At 31.3% G+C, this 17,969-nt stretch overlaps 1 protein-coding gene across 11 annotated transcripts in view; it reads right to left on the bottom strand.

The window, feature by feature from the left end:
* Positions 1-17,969, bottom strand: part of p120ctn (adherens junction protein p120) — a 258,351-nt gene that overhangs the window by 80,391 nt on the left and 159,991 nt on the right. For 10 of the 11 annotated variants that reach the window (XM_080152242.1, XM_080152241.1, XM_080152247.1 and 7 more), the window contains 2 exons: positions 16,182-16,344; positions 3,388-3,495 (listed from right to left, as the gene is read on the bottom strand). In XM_080152242.1, coding sequence (XP_080008368.1) covers positions 3,388-3,495; positions 16,182-16,344 — 271 coding nt within the window. Of the gene's footprint in view, positions 1-3,387; positions 3,496-16,181; positions 16,345-16,614; positions 16,742-17,969 lie in introns of those variants that run through there. The other variant, XM_080152244.1, reaches the window with a different exon arrangement.

Raw genomic sequence — 17,969 nt, 5'->3', positions numbered from 1 at the left:
AAGCTCAAGGTTTTAAAACCAAATCACCCGTTTTAAGGCCAGGGCATTAATGATCTTAAACCCTATGTTTGACAAAGCAGCAGTACTGTTTATCATCATACAATTTTAATCCATTTAAAAAGCAATGCCAGGTCGGGAGGGGACATTGAACTGAAAATTTCACTTGTTGGTACCCTTTGTTTTATAATGAGTTTTCGTTTTAAAACATTGGGTACTTTTATTGAAAATTGATTAGTCAGTGCCAAACTATTTGTATCCAAACAATAATTTCAATGTACAAAAAAAGAAATTTTGTTTATTATCATTGGGAAAGTATTTCAATTTATCGTCATTAGAAAGGAGTAGAACGAGACGCAACAAGATTTTTTGATGAATTATATTAACCCCGGAACAAAGGGAAAGTCTACATAATAAATACTTCCGGAGCTACGCACATTATCTCATTATCAGGGAAGAAGGGACTGGACCATGAAAAATAAATTATTCTTCCTTCCCATTTAAATACCTTAAGTAGCTTGTATATGTGGCAGGCGATTATATGAAAATTGACAATAAATCAAGTTTCAAACAAAGGGGGAGGTAGGTTGTGCTAAAATTCCGTAAAAGTTTGAGTTTTAAGGCTTAAAAACAGTAGTAGAACGATAATATTTATTAAATATAAATATATAATTTTTGTCTATATATTGTTCTATTTAATAAGGAATACACATATTTAGTGAATATTATCGTTCTACTACTGTTTTTAAGCCTTACAAATCACACCTTTACGGAATTTTAACACAACCTACCTCCCCCTTTGTGGAATTTGAATATTATGAAGTGGGTGAAAAATTAATTTCCCTCCCATTTCTTTGAATGAAATTCTGCTATTTGTAGTTGTAAATAATTATTATTTCATAATCAGGACATGATATAGCTTACTGGTATGGCTTCGAAACCGATTAATATCCGCTGGATTAAAACCGGTTCTCAGCCGTACTGAAAAATCATCTATAACATCGTATTACAGACTTTTTTTCTGCGCATATTGAAATAAAATATTAATAACAATTTTGTTTGCTCGGGCCCCGGGTCTAACAAAAATTAAATTGATTCAATAACCTTTTTTACATATCTGTATAATCCCTGCAATTTTTTAGTACATATATTATACGCACATTATCTTGTAAAGTTTTACTCTAATTTCATAATTAAACCTAAAAATTATCTTATTAATTCAAGTTTGAGACTAAAATATATCTTTTGATAATATAACACAAATATAAAAATCACAAAACCTCGTAATTACTAAAAATACACTTTTTTAGGGTACAAATCAGAAGATTCCGTTTAACTAAACGAGCTTAAAATCCTAAAAATCTGAAAGACCGCAGCTACTCTATAAACCTAGCAGGTCCGTAGATCTGTCCCTAAGTCATATTTTCACAATTAGATATAATAAAAATGCAACTTCTTTGTTTGATGACATATCTTAAAGATATACAATTGTGTAACAAAATAATCTTACATAGATTTATCTTAAAATGTAGCGGATTTTACATAGAGAAAAAAATATAAGAGAGGAATCGAAGCAACTAGAAGATGAAAATAGGCAGTGGGCCCAGGGGCCTAATTAGCGCTGTTGCCGCGCTAAATTTTATTGCTATTCCACCACTTTTCAAATGGGAGGATTACAAAATTAATATGTAAAGTTTTAATAATTAGAAAATATTATTTAAATTAAAAATAAAAAGAAAATTTTGTTATTAAATATAAAAAATACTAAAATAACAACATCTAAAAAATATTTTTTTTTTACTTTTTGCTTTTAGATATTGTCGTTTTAATGTTTTAATTAAAAATTACAAAGAATTTATTTTTATTTTAAAAAATTTGTGCATGAAAGATGAATCCTTTTATTTCTAAAAAGGGGGAAATTTTTTTCATAATAAACATTCAGCTGATTCTGACCGCCCACGGCTGTTTGCTAAATATCGCTTTTCTTTTTATTCACATTATAATTTATGATTGACATACAAAAAGCCCTGGGCGGCTTTTGATTTTCGTCTGCTAAATTTTCTTTAAAAATTTAGGGGTGGGGAAATAGTATTTTACCATGAAAAGGGGGTGAGTATTCATCCTCTTATCCTTTTTCCTTATGGGATTTTACTAAGAATTATAAATTCATGACGAAATATTTTATATCTAAATATAGAAAGTTTAATATTCATTCAAAAAAACCGGAGAAAAAAGTCAATGATTCTGAAGAATTAAAGTATAGGTATTAGAGACATGGGTTGGACAATGGACTTATAAATTGATGTACATCTCCCATGATAATGAACATAATTACCCATTTGGAGATGAAACTTGTTTGTTGAAAAGAATCGCCAATACCCTATCAACTTAAACATTCCAAAAAGGTTTTCAGCTTAAAAATTCCCTTATCAGAATAAATGTACATTTCCCCCCCAAAAAAGGAGAAGAAATGAATAATTGGGTAAAATAGTTTAAATTGGTGTTTTATGGTTCTTTTTATTTCACACTTAGAACGTTCACTAAAAACAGCAATTTAATGAAGTAATTCAATAGCAAATAGAATCCTTTACTTCTTATAATGTAAAGTAGTAAGGTTTTTCTGTCCTAATCTTAAGATTTCCATAACTGAACCAATTAAGTGCTCAATTTTAGGAAAGCTTCACTGAGGTCAAGGAATGGTTTTAGACTATTTTATTCAGATTTAAGTATTCAGAAGGTTTTAGGCTAAGCTTTCGAATACAGACAGATCCACTAGATGCTAGGGCCGCAGCCGCTAATATTTATAAGTGAAAGTGTTTTTAATAGTAGAATACATTCATTTACAATTCTATCCAGAGAATTTTAACAAACTTTCATAACTTTCTTGATTTAAATGAACACTCAAAACCTACTGGCATGTTAGAAAATTTTAGTAACTAGTACGGTGCCAAAAAAAATCACTAAAAAATCACAAGAATGAGAGTACTTTTTAACTTACAAGTAAAAACAAAGAAAATCAGTCGGAATAAAAAAAGAAAAATTTTACTCCAATATAAATAAGTAGGTAACTGTTGAAAAGTATATTTACAAAATCCATAGCAAAAAGTCATTGATCACATGACATCTAATCGTCCTAGTAATTACCATTTCAAAAATAATGGTTATAGGATTACTATATAACGTAAAACTAATGTCAAAATATCTAAAATCTAAAAAATATGTTTAAGATTCTATTTTGTATCTTAGGAATCTCAGGAATCATCATTTTAAGTTTTTAATCGAAAGGACGATTCTAGCATGCTTAAATTAACTATCAAAACTTCTATTAAGGATGAACAGACCGACCTAAATTGAGTAGTAGCTTTGCTTCTAAAAAAAACAAGGACATACCTCACTAATAACAGGGTAGCCGTGTTGCCCGTCTGGAATAAAATCAAGTGGAAGCCCGTCAGGACCAATATAATGAACCTCTTTCACTGTTCGCGTTGTCTGCGATATCTGAAATAATAAAAATGCGTTAATATGGGTTCTTTTTTAGCCTAAACAAACTATTTCGAATCTATCTAATACTAAAATGTCTTTATGACATTGATTTTTATATGAGAAAAGGTGAAAGTTTTAATGAAATAAAAAAAATTAATTTCATGATACAGGGATAGAGGTATTAAGATAAAAGTTTTGTATTTACTTTCACGGATAAATATAAAGCTCCTAAAAAAACTATTTGCGAGATGTATTGTAGCTGGAAACTATCTATAACTTAAATAATGAAGTAACAGGACGTTTGTTTTATTGAAAAACTATGAGGGGAAAGTAATCTTTATTCTATACCCCTATTTAAATAAACAAATTTTAAGACAAAAATAAATTTATTTAGAAGCTAAATCTCTTTTCCTGAATTTTATCATTCAATTAAATGTATCTTAACAATACCGGGGGGGGGGGGGGGGGTTGCAGAGTTCAAATACCATTAGACAATTCCATTTATAAATGTATGTATGGTTTCTTTTGTTAAAATATATAATTGTATTTCCTAATAGTTTATTTTAATGGTTTACTTTTGTTGGCCTTTCAGAAGCTTAGAATTTTTTCAAAAAATTTATCCTTATATAAAAGTAAGAGGATAACTGTCTATTTGTACCGAAGGATCTCGATAACAGCTAAACCGATATGGTTCTCCTTTACAGTGTAGCTTCTTATAGGTCCTTAAAGGTTTAAAATATTTGGGGGGAGAGTACCACCAGCTTCCCAAGAGAAATCTACAAAAAAAAATAAGTCCCGCTAGTATGACTTTCTAGTTTTCTCTTCCAACAAGGGTGCTGAAACTTTTTCTTTTAAAAACTACAATTGAAAGGGGTCGGTTGACTTCTCCCCTTTTCTCAAGGGCCCCTAGAGGCCTCTAGGGGGCGTAGCCTCTAGTTTGATGCAAAATACTAAGGATAGTTTGTCCCTAAAGATCTCGTTTTCCATTGAACCGATTTTCATTAAGTTATTTGTGCGAATAAAAGACTAACATACTTTAATTATAGAGTAGCTTTCCTCTGGGATCTAAAGAGATAAGGCTATGGCCGATAAATTAATGAACATCCCCAATTAATAATACACAACATTGATTACTACTTCTATAGATTACAATTAGTGATTAAAACGAAAAGACACTCAACTGAATAACCCAACTAATCATAATTTTATAAAAAGTCCCCAAAGCCAACGAATAAGAAAACATTATTATAAAACTTCTGGGACTAGTGTAATAAACAGCCCAATGCTCCCTCCCACCCTGAGCTTTCCTACTACATAATTGTCTATCTGTGAAATCAAAATACCGAAATATCTTAGCATCATCTTATCAATCAATTAAATACTTTTAATTAGCAATTAGCTGAACTTTCTAAAAAAAACTTCCACCCCACCCTTCATCAGCTTGTCATTTTCAAGGGTAGTGTTTCTATCATGAAGCTAAAAAAACTTAGTGAAACTTGATAGAAGCATGCAGAATTTGAACTTATCCAATCCCTGAATATTTTTTTCTTAAATAAAAGTCGAGAAAATTAGAAATCATATAAATCTATGAATCGATCTAACACTCCAAGTAATTGACGAGTCTTAATGACACTTGGTGAAAATATGAAGAATGTGAACTTATTTAATCCCTGAAAATTTGAGTCGTCTATCTTGAAAAGGAGCCGAGAAAATCACGTTTCCCCCAAAACGTTTCAGACGGACGAACGGTCATGTGAACAGAAGGACATATCAAATTATAGAGTAGCTTCGCTACAAAAAAAATAAACAAAAGGGGTGAAAAAAGTAGCAAGTAATGATAACAATTGTGTGTATAATTTATTGTAATGTGTATATACACCCCTGGGCACTTGGTAAAGGGACAGTCTTTCATTTATTTTATTTCATTTCAGGACAAAATGGTGTTGGTGTTTGTCCTATTGACAGAACAGAATTTGAAAAGATTTTCAATAACAAAGCCTCTCAGCAGATAAAAAAGTAAGGGATGGTAAATTGATCTGTATCCCCAATGATGATAAACAAAATTGCTCCTTTTACAGATTAATGGTTAAAAGGTTAAGGACACAGCTAATTTGAACCAACCAATCAACGACTGAGAAAACTTGTCTTTAAAACTTTTGGTACCAGTGTAATTTACAGTCCAATGTCCCCTCCCTCCCATAATTTTACTTTGATGCTGTTACTACCTTAACAATTTTCCACAATTAGTTTCATAAATGCAAATTATGACAAGGAAAACTATAAGAGTTTCTTTTGAATCCATGATAAATTATCTGTATTTACTTGTGTCAAAATATTAGCTGGCTAGTTTTCACAGTTTCATTTAGTCATGGGTAAGTCTACTATTTAAAAGTCAAGTGTTTATACCAAAAGGCTAAAAATGGTCAATTAAAGTTATATCCTTATAATAAAGTAAGGTTTGTTTGTTTGTTTGTCTGTACCAAAGGATCTCGCTAACCGCTGAACCTTCTCGGGTTCTCCTTTGTAGTGTTGCTTCTCATAGGTCCCGGGTACCACCACCCTCCCAAGAGAAATCACAAAAAAATCGTAGGAGCGTAGCCTCTAGTATTAGATAAAGAAAGAGAGGTTATTTTAAGAATTTTTTGTTAGGTATAAGTATTAACGTGTCTATACCCAATGTTAAATTGAACTTTTGGTTTAAAAGCATACATTTTTAGGTTGCCAGAATTAATATTAGGATTTAAGTAATGGCCTCGTAAAACACAATAGGAAAGGAATTCAAAATAAATCTTTAAGTAACAGTCTACAGATCTAAAGTTTATAGTATCGATCTATTGATCTATTATTGATTACATTTTTGGGTTGGCATATTTCTTAACTATGAAAATTTAAGTATGATGGCACGAGGGCGGTTTCCGTAGTGCCATTTTTACTTAACTATTTATCTTAAGACTAAATTTAACAATTGGTTGGTTCAGATTTTGTATTTGGAAACCACTCGTCCATGTGCTTAATGAGAAAAGCTCATAGTCTGATCTAAGCTATATTAGTCTATGATGCTAGTCTCACATATATACCCTATTTTCTTTAGTCCATTGCATTGTTTAATATCAATATAACAAGTTATACCTATTTTAGGCAGTGATTTTCTGATAACTGAATCAAAGTGACCATGTGATCTATACAATGCTCTCCTGGAAAGCTAAGTGCAGGTAAGAGTTGGTTATCTAGGTAGCTTTTAAATAAAGCAAAGTTTTACTCCATAAATCTTATGTAAGTCTGTAATTGACGAAGCTACTCTATAACTAATTATATTCTTAAAGGAATCAAAGCTACTCTACAATTAGTTTTATAGATCGGTTTTTGGGGTTACAATTTTAATATAAATTAGGAATTAAATTAAAACTTGATTACTTTATGATTTTATTGGCATAGTAAAATGAATTAAATAATTACACATCAAATTGTCTTTTACATAATAAGAAATAATACTAGATATATACATTAATAATAGAAAATATGTACAACATTAAATTAAACATATCTTTATAAGTTTATTCTATGCAGCAAATGCATTCAGTAAAGAATAAAAGCTGAGATAGTTCCATTGGGGTAAAATCCTTTATGTCATTAATTAGGGGCTCAAAGTCTTTCAAAGCTGGACTTTTCTTAACAAGCTTAAGTAATTTAGTTACTTGGCCAGGTTTAAAACCTTTATGTGCTTTCCTATCTTGAAGACACATACCAATAAGATTAGCTATTTGAATAGATCTTCCTAAAGGAACCAATGAGTCAAAGTCTATGACATTACTCTCGGTTTGGCAAGATGAATCTATCTTTTCAGGTATAGCCTCAAAGATAGCATTTAAATCAACTTCAGGCATTTCAAGAAGTAAATTTATAGGATCCATTATATTGATAAGTTAAAGTAATTAAATAGTTTAAATATAATTTTGCCTGTGAGTATGGTGAGGGTTTATGATTACTTCCAAGCTTGAAGATGGAGAGTAAACCAAAAATAGACATGCCTTACTGGGAATTCTGGATTTATATATACTACAGAGAGAACCGCATAGAGAGCATATTTACCATCCCCTCAGGAGAATCCTCTGGAAGGAAAGAAGCTCCATTCTTTCCCTTTAAGCTTTCCCTTAGCCCTTTACATTCAATGGATGTTCCCCAAATAGTATTGCAGGGGAATATTAAAAATAGGTACTTTTTTTAGGGGAATATCAAACATTACCTTGACCTATTGACCTACTGACCTATTGGCCTAGTGACCTAATGTACTTGTCCTTGCAGTACATTGACCGGTCATTAACCTATTGTACTGCAAAGTATGATGCAATATCGAATTTTCCATTTTAAGACAAGAATAGACATGTTTAAACAGGAATAGGTACTTATTTAAGGGGGAATATTCTACAGTACATTGACCTGTTATTGACCTATTGTACTGTCACAACAGTACATTGACCTGTCAATGACCCTTGTATTGCAAAGTATGATGCAATATCGATTTTCCATTTAAATACCAGAAGAGAATGATAAAAGGTTACTATTAACATGGCAAGGACTCGACCAATGGTTCCAAAGAAAATGTTTAAATTTCAATTTAATTTATGATGGGATATCAAGTATCAGACTCCAAAACCATTTTTTCAATAATTTAAGTACCGAGCTCTAAATGCACAAATGGACAATGAGCTTGAATAACGCTCACATAGGTTGACCCCTACTTGAATTCTTTGTCATTTTCCTCCCAAATGTAAAATGGGCCATGTTCTCCCCCCCCCCCAACCTAAAAATGTAAATATAGAAATGAAGGGGGAGTTGGGCATTTCTCAATTTATCAATATGTATGTCAAACTACAACAAAAATAGTAAACTATCTAAAATTATCTCAATTTTTTTCAGTGGGGGTGGGAATGAAACATACCCAAAATCAACCAATAAGGAAACTGTCCCTGTCTACGGGGTGGGCCTTACAGGCACTTAGGCATTACTTGACATTAATAGATAGGCCCATGAATATAGGAACAGCAAAAAGTATTTTTTAAATTCATTTGTAATGTTTGCTTTGTTTTTGCCAGTTAAAGAGGGACTATAAATTAAGTTTTTTTTTAAACACGATCTCCAATTCGTTGTCTATAACTCAGTGACTTTCTTATCTCTTTCTCGACCGCTTTGAACCCTTGAATGAAGAAAAAATCTACGAATATATGTTCATCCTTAACATTTAACATTAACTTATCCTTAAATCCCTGCTCTGCCTAGGTGAATTTAAAGGGTAAAACCATGTTAAATGTTGGGTCTATGTTTAAAATACTAATGAAGTTTATCTTAACAAAGATGACAACATCCATGAAAACGAAGCTCTGAAACGGTAGGACAAACGGACATTAATACTTGTAAATGTATAAATGTCGAATTTAAATTTCAAGTAAATTTGTTGAAAAACTGCTTAAATACAGGACAATGTTTAAGGACACTTATGTTTTTAGGACTTGATTATAGAGATGCTTCACTTACACCATTGTACTTTGTTGTCCTAGGAATCAGTGTTCCAAAAATCAGATAAATCGGATAATTTTATCACATACAAATTTGTTGTTAAAAAAGTTAAAAATCAACATGTTTAAAATGAACGTACGGACATTTTGGTAACGATTATAAAGTTGCTACGCTTTATAAACGTACTTAAGTACTATAGAAATCAACATGCAAAGTTTGAAATCGATAGGACAATTCTAACATGCCTTAATTAACGAAAAAAGCTATCCGTTACAGACGTACGGACGGGCCGACCCTAATTATAGAAAAGCCTCGCTTTGTAGCATGTTCATATAAAGCTAAAAATATTTTCATACGTCTTATGATATATCTAATAAATGTAATGTTTAAATGAAACCTATTCACCTAACAGCAAATTGAAATGTTTTGAGCAAAACTAAGATTGTTATTTGATTTTCGCATCAATTTCCAATTGCAAGTGACCAGTTACACGTAGATATATGGTAGATTTTTTCCCGTCCTGTTCTATTATTTATTTATTATTTAAAGCAAAAAAAACACAAAACAATGTTTACTTAAAAATTTAAGGGTTTTTAGCAAAGCAAATGTTTACAAAAATGGCTGATATTTGCTAATACGAAATAACAAGGATGACAACAACCAAAAACAGCTTTTATGCCAAACAGTAATCATGACCAAAGCAACATTTTAACATCTTTATCCTATAGCTACTTTTTAAGCCACTTAAATCTTTATACAAACGTCTGTACGTCTTATATAATTTAGAGGAGCTTTGCTATTAAACACTAAAATGAGGAAATGTATTGTTTATTTTACTTTAGTATTGACAAACACCACATTTTTAAGTAGCAAAGCTACCTCACATGTCAAAAATGTCTGTCCGTCTGTCGCGGTCATTTTATATCCTATTAATTTTTTACTTCTTTGGCTTTTCACATTATGATAATGTAGAACAGTCTCTGCTTGCCATTTGTCTGGGTGTTCTACAGATAAAAAGCTTTGCCGCTATTGGATAAAATCGTTTTTGTTTGTCCCTCTAACAAATAAAGATAAAACAATCATGTATTTATTTGTGCATTATATTTTCAGTAAAAATTTTATTTTAAAGACAATTGGTCTTTCGCGACAATAAAACTTCTTGGCATTTGATCATAACAGTTATCATAACATGTTATAACATAGATAGATAACAATCAGAGAGAATATGCAAAGAGAACTGAAATAAAATGACTTTTAAAAATAAGTATAAATGTATCATTACCGACAGACGGATAGATGGACAAAACAGTGTATAAACTACTAGCGGCTTCGCCCCTAGCCTCTAGGGGGGCTTTGCCCAAAGAGGAAATTAAAAAAAAAAGAAAGTACATGTAGTGCATAGTTGGTATCATCTGCATCAAAAATAATTTATAGGGATTTGTTTATTTGGGGGGGGGGGGGGATTGGGGGTGTCCCCCCCCCCCCATGAAAATAGCCTAAAACCACCACAGGACCAGTAGGTATATTCCCTGAAGAGTAGAATCCAATCGGTTCAGTGGTTACCGATATCTTAAGGGACGGAACAGACATAATTCTACTTTGTATTATCTGAACTATATGTCATAGTAACTATCACAGAAAAATTAAGCTGTCTATTTTTATTAACAGCTAAGAAAATCACAATTTCCTTGTAGCATGACGAACAAACTGACGGACGGAAAAACAGGTAAAGTGATTTATAGAGTACCTTCGCTACTTAAAACTTATGTTTCAAATCATAAACAAATTATTTGAAACACAAAATGTTATCTAAACAAAACAGAATCTAAAATAGTTGATTTGCAACAATGATTAGCAAGGCTAAAATTAAGGTACTGTCAATCAATCACTGCTTATGACTTATTACTAAGACAACTTACATTCTTTAACTTTATAAAGAAACGGCAAAACTAAAATATCTTTATAATTGCATTTTAAAGTGTTATAAGCGGTTTAAATGATTTTTAAATATTGATTTATTAAAATTGCACATTGTAAATAATAGGTTTATGCTTAGTGATTTAAACTACATTACTTCTAAGATTATCCGATGGATTATTGTATGTCTTAACCATATTTTTCAGAGGTGCTGCTTCTCTATAAACTCGGGAGCAGCAACATTTTTGGTGGAGCCGGAGCCGTATTTTTCGTTAAAAACGGCTCCGGCTCCAGATTAGCTAAGAATGATTTTTTAAAAGTAATATTATAACTTGGCAGCGGTCTATTTCCATATAATAAACTGAAAAACTATTGTTACTTGACAAATAGACACACATCCCTCTACTTTTATTTAGCTTTAATTTAGCAAAATTTTTTATATTATTTATTTTATTTTATCAAATTCAATAATGAACAAAAATTGATATTAATTTTAAGGTAGGAGCCGAAGCCGGAGCTGAAGCCGGGGCCGCATCAAAATTATACGGCTCCGACACCCTGATAAAAAGCTAACAAAACATGACAAGGAACTTTTTACTTTTTATTTTTAAAAAATACATCAAATTGCACCCTAAAACCTTTGAAACCTCCTAATTTAACCCCCTTAAAATAAAAAGCTTGGACGTCCCTAATTTCGTCCTAAGTTTTTCTTTGAATTGTGTATTCACTGCGCTACTATGTTCAAATACATGTTACCATCCTTGTTTTTGTATTTTTTTTAGGCTGGTAATCTAAAAATTGCATACATATTCTGAGGTCTGAACAATGAACTTTTTCCATATATGGTAGCTATAAAATGCACTTGGTCCAAGGCTATTTATAACAGGTAGACAAAATAAGATTGTGCCAAAAAAGTAATTTAAAACTTTATCCTTTTCATTTAAAAATAACAGGAATGAATAATACAGTAGGAAAATATCAGTACATCTTTAATAAGAATGACCAAACAATCAACTTAAAGCAAACATCTCCTACAAAACATACTATCCCAATTTCTCAATATAAAAAGTACAACAAACCATGCTAGAAATTAAATAAAAAGTTCAAAATTACTTTTTAACCACCTTAATATAAAACTTTGAGGACCTTAACCAAGTAAGCATGCGTGTAAAATTTCATGTTCTTTTTAGTAGCGAAGCTACTCTATAACCAGCATTTGTCCGTACATTCGTTTGTCACTTCAGAATAATGAAAATACATTAGAGTAAAAAAAAAAGAAAGGAAATTGGTTAAATAACTGTATGTCCCCATCCCAATGACCTTGTACCGACTCTCAATTGGGTCTTTGAAAATCAACCAATAGTGTCGCGAATATTAACATAGCCAAGTAGCAGAAAACAATTTGGTAGCAGACGAAAAGGTCCTTGGAAAGGGGGGACGGGACAGGTAGTTATCTGTATATACATCTATACTTCTTCATAGGTTTTCTGTTTTTCTTATATTTACACAGTTTTCTTATTAAAATTATTGTTAAACAGCTGTAGCTGCTCTACCTGTGGGCAAAGTTTTCCTTGTTATTGTAATATTAATAGCTTCTTTATAAGGAGTCATGTACATTGAAAAAAAAGTATCTTTTGAGAAAGGGATAAGTTTGTAAAAAAGCAGAAGAATAAACTGGAAAATATAACTACATTTTGTCTAAATCATGATTAAAAGTGAACTAAAACAAATATACCCTATTTAAATGATTTTATTTTGGAAAATGATCTTTTCTTTACAGTAAAATCAACTTGTAATAACTTGAAGATTTTTTAAATTTGGTTTGTGGATTTTTCACAATTAAATTAAAGATTTAAAGAGGCATTTAATTTTAATGAAATACCCTGTGCTTTATTGTACAGTTTGTTCTGTCAACAATTTAGGATGGTTTGTTAGCCACCCCCAACAAAAAAAAACCTGGCAGCAAAATAAGATGAAAATATTTCAATTATATTATTGCCCCAGGAGGGGGGAAACAAATTAAACAGAAAAAGCTTATTTGTCGACATCTCTTGTTAAGCCTTACATATTTTTTGCTATTAATGAAAAAAATAAATGTACAGACAACTACCTGGATCCCCATGTTGGGGACCTTTTTCGTCCGCTAGCAAATTGCTTTCTGTTCTTTTGTTGCGACTTGGCTGTGTTAATATTCCCGAAGCTATTGGTTGATTTTCAATTTAAGTCAGCACAGGGTCCTCGAGTATTGATCGATTTACACTAATAATCCGTTGGTCAGTCAATAAATAATAAATCTTTACTTTTTACAAAAGATTAAAAATCAAATACTCTTGATTAGGGTTGGCGATCCGGAATCCGGATCCGGAATCCGGAATCCGCCCAATTTTTGGGCAAATTTTGGAATCCGAATCCGGAATCCGTTTTTTAATAGCGGATTCCGGATTTTTAATTGGTATTCTAAAATTAGCGTCTTGAGTTTTTTCTTTCAACTCTCGCTTTTGAAGTCAAAGATTATCATCATTACATATAAATTTTTTTTAAAATCTGGTTCGATTCTCGGAAGTGAATTATAGAGAACACCAAGAACATTAATTTTTAAGACATATGTATCACTTAATTTTTTAATTTTTTTTAAAAAGCCTTTAAAAATACTGATAGAATCCGGAATCCGAATCCGGAATCCGCCACTTTTTTTGACGGATTCTTTTAAGAATCCGGAATCCGAATCCGGCCCAAAAATTCGACGGATTGCCATCACTACTCTTGATTTTTCTACGCTACTATGGATATAATTGTCTTTTTTGCAAATTACTGGGAGTCATCTACAAACGTGTTTAATTAAAAAAGTTCAATTATTTTCTTAGCAGATTAATTAAACAAATTTTGAGCCCCATAGAAATTCTATAATCTGCAGATACGGGGGGATTATTGCCAGGAGTAGCGAAGCTACTCTTAAACAATGGTATGTCCGACCGTTCGTCAACCTACGTAAAATAGTATCACCCTTATAATAAAATATAATAATATATCTGTCTGTCTGTTATAAAAAATTTTGCTAACTGCTGAACCGATATGGTTCTCCTTTACAGTATAGCTTCTCCATGGGAAATCGCTAAAAATCAAAAATATACATATAAAGCGCCGCCTAGCAACTGATCTTAACATAGCTTGAAAAAGAGAATATTTTACATGCTTCTAGAGGCATACAGGAGCTATTTAAGTAACTTTTAAGCATTGAACCAAGCTTAGAATTTAAGAATCCATCTGCCTTAAGCAGTAATGGGTCAATAGGTTAAACAGACTTCTATGGGGAAAAGATTGATTTTAACAAGGATAACAACTTTCACTTCCAGAGCAGTGTAACAAAGGACATTTTCTTCAACAAAATCAGGGGTGAAAACATCAATGATAAGCACAACAAGGTAGATTTGATAAAGATCAATACTCTTGATGATATCAATTATTGCAAAAAATAAAAGGGGTAGTTGCACGAAGTACATTTAAACTTGAATTTAGTGAACTGCTTATGTTTTTCTGTTCAATACTTAAAACTACATACATAGGACATATATTTGAAAGAATTTTAACTTTCTACCAGGTAGTTTTAAAAATATCAAGACTTGAAAATCATAATTTTTGGATATTTGCAACATTAATGGTTGTCCTGTTTTCACAAAAACAGCTTGATGACTATTTTGGTGGTGCCTAATTGATTGTTATTTAATTTCATTGTAATACAAAATGACATATATGTTAGATTGTATTCTTGTAACTTATGCTTGCAATCAAACTTATTAAATTTAGTTAAGAAGAGTACAAAAAAATACTATAACAATAGAAATGAGTAAACCCAGATAAAAATTTTCAAAAATTTCCTTGGTATTAAATCAAAAAGGTTCAAATGTACATACAGTAGTAGTTATGGAGAAGGGACAGACACGGGGAGAGATAATTCATTTGAAGAACACTATTTTGCTTTTAAAATATAAAGATTTTTGACACGTCAAATCATTATAGAGACAAATAATATTTTTTTTTGTAGTTTGTGAGAAGATTTTGATTTTAATGTTATGATAATCAAACATTAAAAGAAGCTACAATTTTGACTGACTGAAAAATTAGAGGAATACTAGTTTTTCTTGATTTGAAGAGTTTGATAAAAATATACAAGGGGAAAGAAGTGCCAGGAGGGTGAGGGGGGTTTAGGACATTTGAATAATATATGTATACAAATCTTTGCTGTATTATTATCGTAGTTTGTTATCCATTTACCTAACTCTGCCGTGACAAGGGGCATAAGTTTATCACTTCAATTTTTCACCTTGTCGCTTTCAGGAATTAAGAGCAAGTCAAGTTTGATCAAAATGATACTTAAGATCCTTACATCAAAGTAACAGGATGTTTAAGTCGGTGTGTCTGTCTGTGTATACTGAAGGTTCTCGCTAACCGCTGAACCGATATGGTTCTCCTTTATGATGAAGCTTAGGTCATAGGAAGGTTGTTTTGGAGAGGTTAACAACGGAAATTACCCCCACGCAAAAATGACACCTATCTAATTTTTTTTACTTTTTACCTACTAAAATTGAAATTATTGAGTGGGGGTCGACTCCCTCCCTCACATCAAGTGTCCCTGGAGGCCTCTAGGGGCGTTGCCACTAGTATATCATAAAGCATTATAAAATGTATACAAGTTTACAGACAGTTACTTGTTACTTTTATTTAGTAATATAAACACGATAAATTAAAAATCCTGGAATCCAATTTCATTCCCATTAACTTATCCCTACAACGCTACGCAACCTTTCATATGAACAATCTTGTCAGATAAAAGATACCAACAACAAAAAATAACAAGAATAATCGTAGTCCATAGCAAAGAAAGCGCAACACAGAGAACAACTGATACTAGAACGTATGCTCAATTGAATAATAACCAGTTAAGAAAGGGACATTGTATATCATACCTTCTAGCCCACAGAGTTTTATAAAAAAAGTTTGGTTTTTTTGATAAAATTTTTTAGGTACTTCTATTAAAACTTTGTTCAAAACTAGCAATTTCAACCAATAATTGTAATCTACAGAAGGGATAATTTTGATTGAAATTATTGGGGATGTATTGTGCATGAATTTATTTCCCATTGTCTTATCCCTTCAGATCTGTACTTTAACACACAATATTATACTTATTTTTAAATGGTTGTTAACAACCCTTAGGATGTAAGGAAAAAGTTTAAGAGTAGTTGTGTTAATAAAATTAAAATAAAACTTACATTTTGTGTTATGCTCTGTTTCTGTGTTCTGGAAATGATCTCCCTGCCGTCAGCTGAATACTGGCTGGTGGTCACGTGACCGTGACCGTTGACCGCCATCTGTGTGTCATACTCGTGTTGACCGTTGTAGGCGGAGTACCCGTCCATGCCCACTTGATCGCCCCTGAAAATGGTGGAGTTAAAGTTATTGTAAAGGAAAAATACTTTTCAATTTTTCTTACCTATGCATTATGTCAATTAAAATCAAAACTAGTTTATTATTTGGATGTTGCACCAGATTTTCATGTACTTGAATAAACTGAAACTCGCAGCTGGCTATAATAACTTTACCCCCCATCTAACTTCTTTACCACCCATCCTACTGGATGAACGAACTGTTAATATATTCTAGATACATTATTGTGGCAAAAACAGAAAAAAAACAGAATTCTACCTATGTAATAAGATATTTCGTTTATAATCACTTAAACCTAGAAAGTCTTCATTTTTAGCTATATTATGTCACCCTTGTGTTAAAAAAACACATTAAGAAAGGTTCTAAATAAAACACTCAACTCTAGTCTACTAAACATACTTTATGTTACATAGGTGTCAAATAAAAGGATAGATTTAATTACAAAAAATCTAGAATAAACTTTTTTCAATATGGCTTCCAAACCAATTAAGCAACGCTAAAAATCATGTACAGCATCAAATTATACACAATTTTCCACGATTATTAAAATAAAATCATAACATCGATACCAGTTTTGCTAGGCTATATTTTTAATTTTAATATCTAAGATAAGCTGTCTATAATACGATGCAATAAATAACTATTCTAATGTCAATAAAAAAAGATATTTAAAGACTGGATTTAATTTTTTTTATGAGAAAAGCTTTCTTTTGGTCCTCAAGGCGCTAGATTCAACTTTATAGGAAAGCTTTGTTTCTGATGTATGAAAAAATTAATTTAACCCCATAATTTTGATCATATAAACTTTTCCTATATTTCTAACATAGGTAGAATTATATGTAGTGATTCCTAGAGCAATTAAACACTAATATCTCAGTATAATGCCAGTCTATACTAGCTTGTAACTGAACAGTTAAAAAACTGTCACGGATTAATTCAGCAAACCCGCCCCAAGACAATTACAACATTGCAAATTTTTGCAACTTAATTGCTTTCTTTATATTTAAAACAGGGGTCAATATTTGCACATTGAATCATTTGTAAATTAAGTCTTATCCGTGATTCCGTCCGACTGTAGTTAAGAAAAAATAATAATCCATTTTGTAATACAAGAAATAAAGACCCCTGTTTAACTAGTTTAAATAAATCACCACAAGAAAAACATTACAGATCCTTTTAATTTGTTATTATTAAAATTGCTTATTAAGTAGTAATTAAAATGTAATATATTAATTTATACTAAGAGTTTTTGTTAAATAGTTTATGTACACAAAAATGTTTGAAATTTCTAGGAGAAAATCCACGAAGACGACTTTTGTGTTAGATTCGCAATCCGTTCAACCGAAAAACATTCTAAAAGATAACTAAATCTTAACTCAACATTTGAATTTCTCTAACTTTGTCAATTTAGCCAAGACACCTCAATTTTTTTTTTGTTGAAAAAACTGCGATATTATGCCATATTTTGTAATCAACAATCCGACATTATTATTTTAAATTCCATATTGATTGTTTAGATATGGAAAATAATATAGATCTAGATCTCGAATCAGTAAATTGGACCAATCAGAAACAATACAGCCATGCTATTGGGTAGAAAAAAGTATATATTT

The sequence above is a fragment of the Acartia tonsa genome, chromosome 3 (genome assembly GCF_053477335.1).
Source record: "Acartia tonsa isolate MP-2025a chromosome 3, ASM5347733v1, whole genome shotgun sequence".
NCBI lineage: Eukaryota > Metazoa > Arthropoda > Copepoda > Calanoida > Acartiidae > Acartia > Acartia tonsa.
Note: the sequence above shows the minus strand (reverse complement) of the source record. Positions and strands in the feature narration are given on the sequence as shown.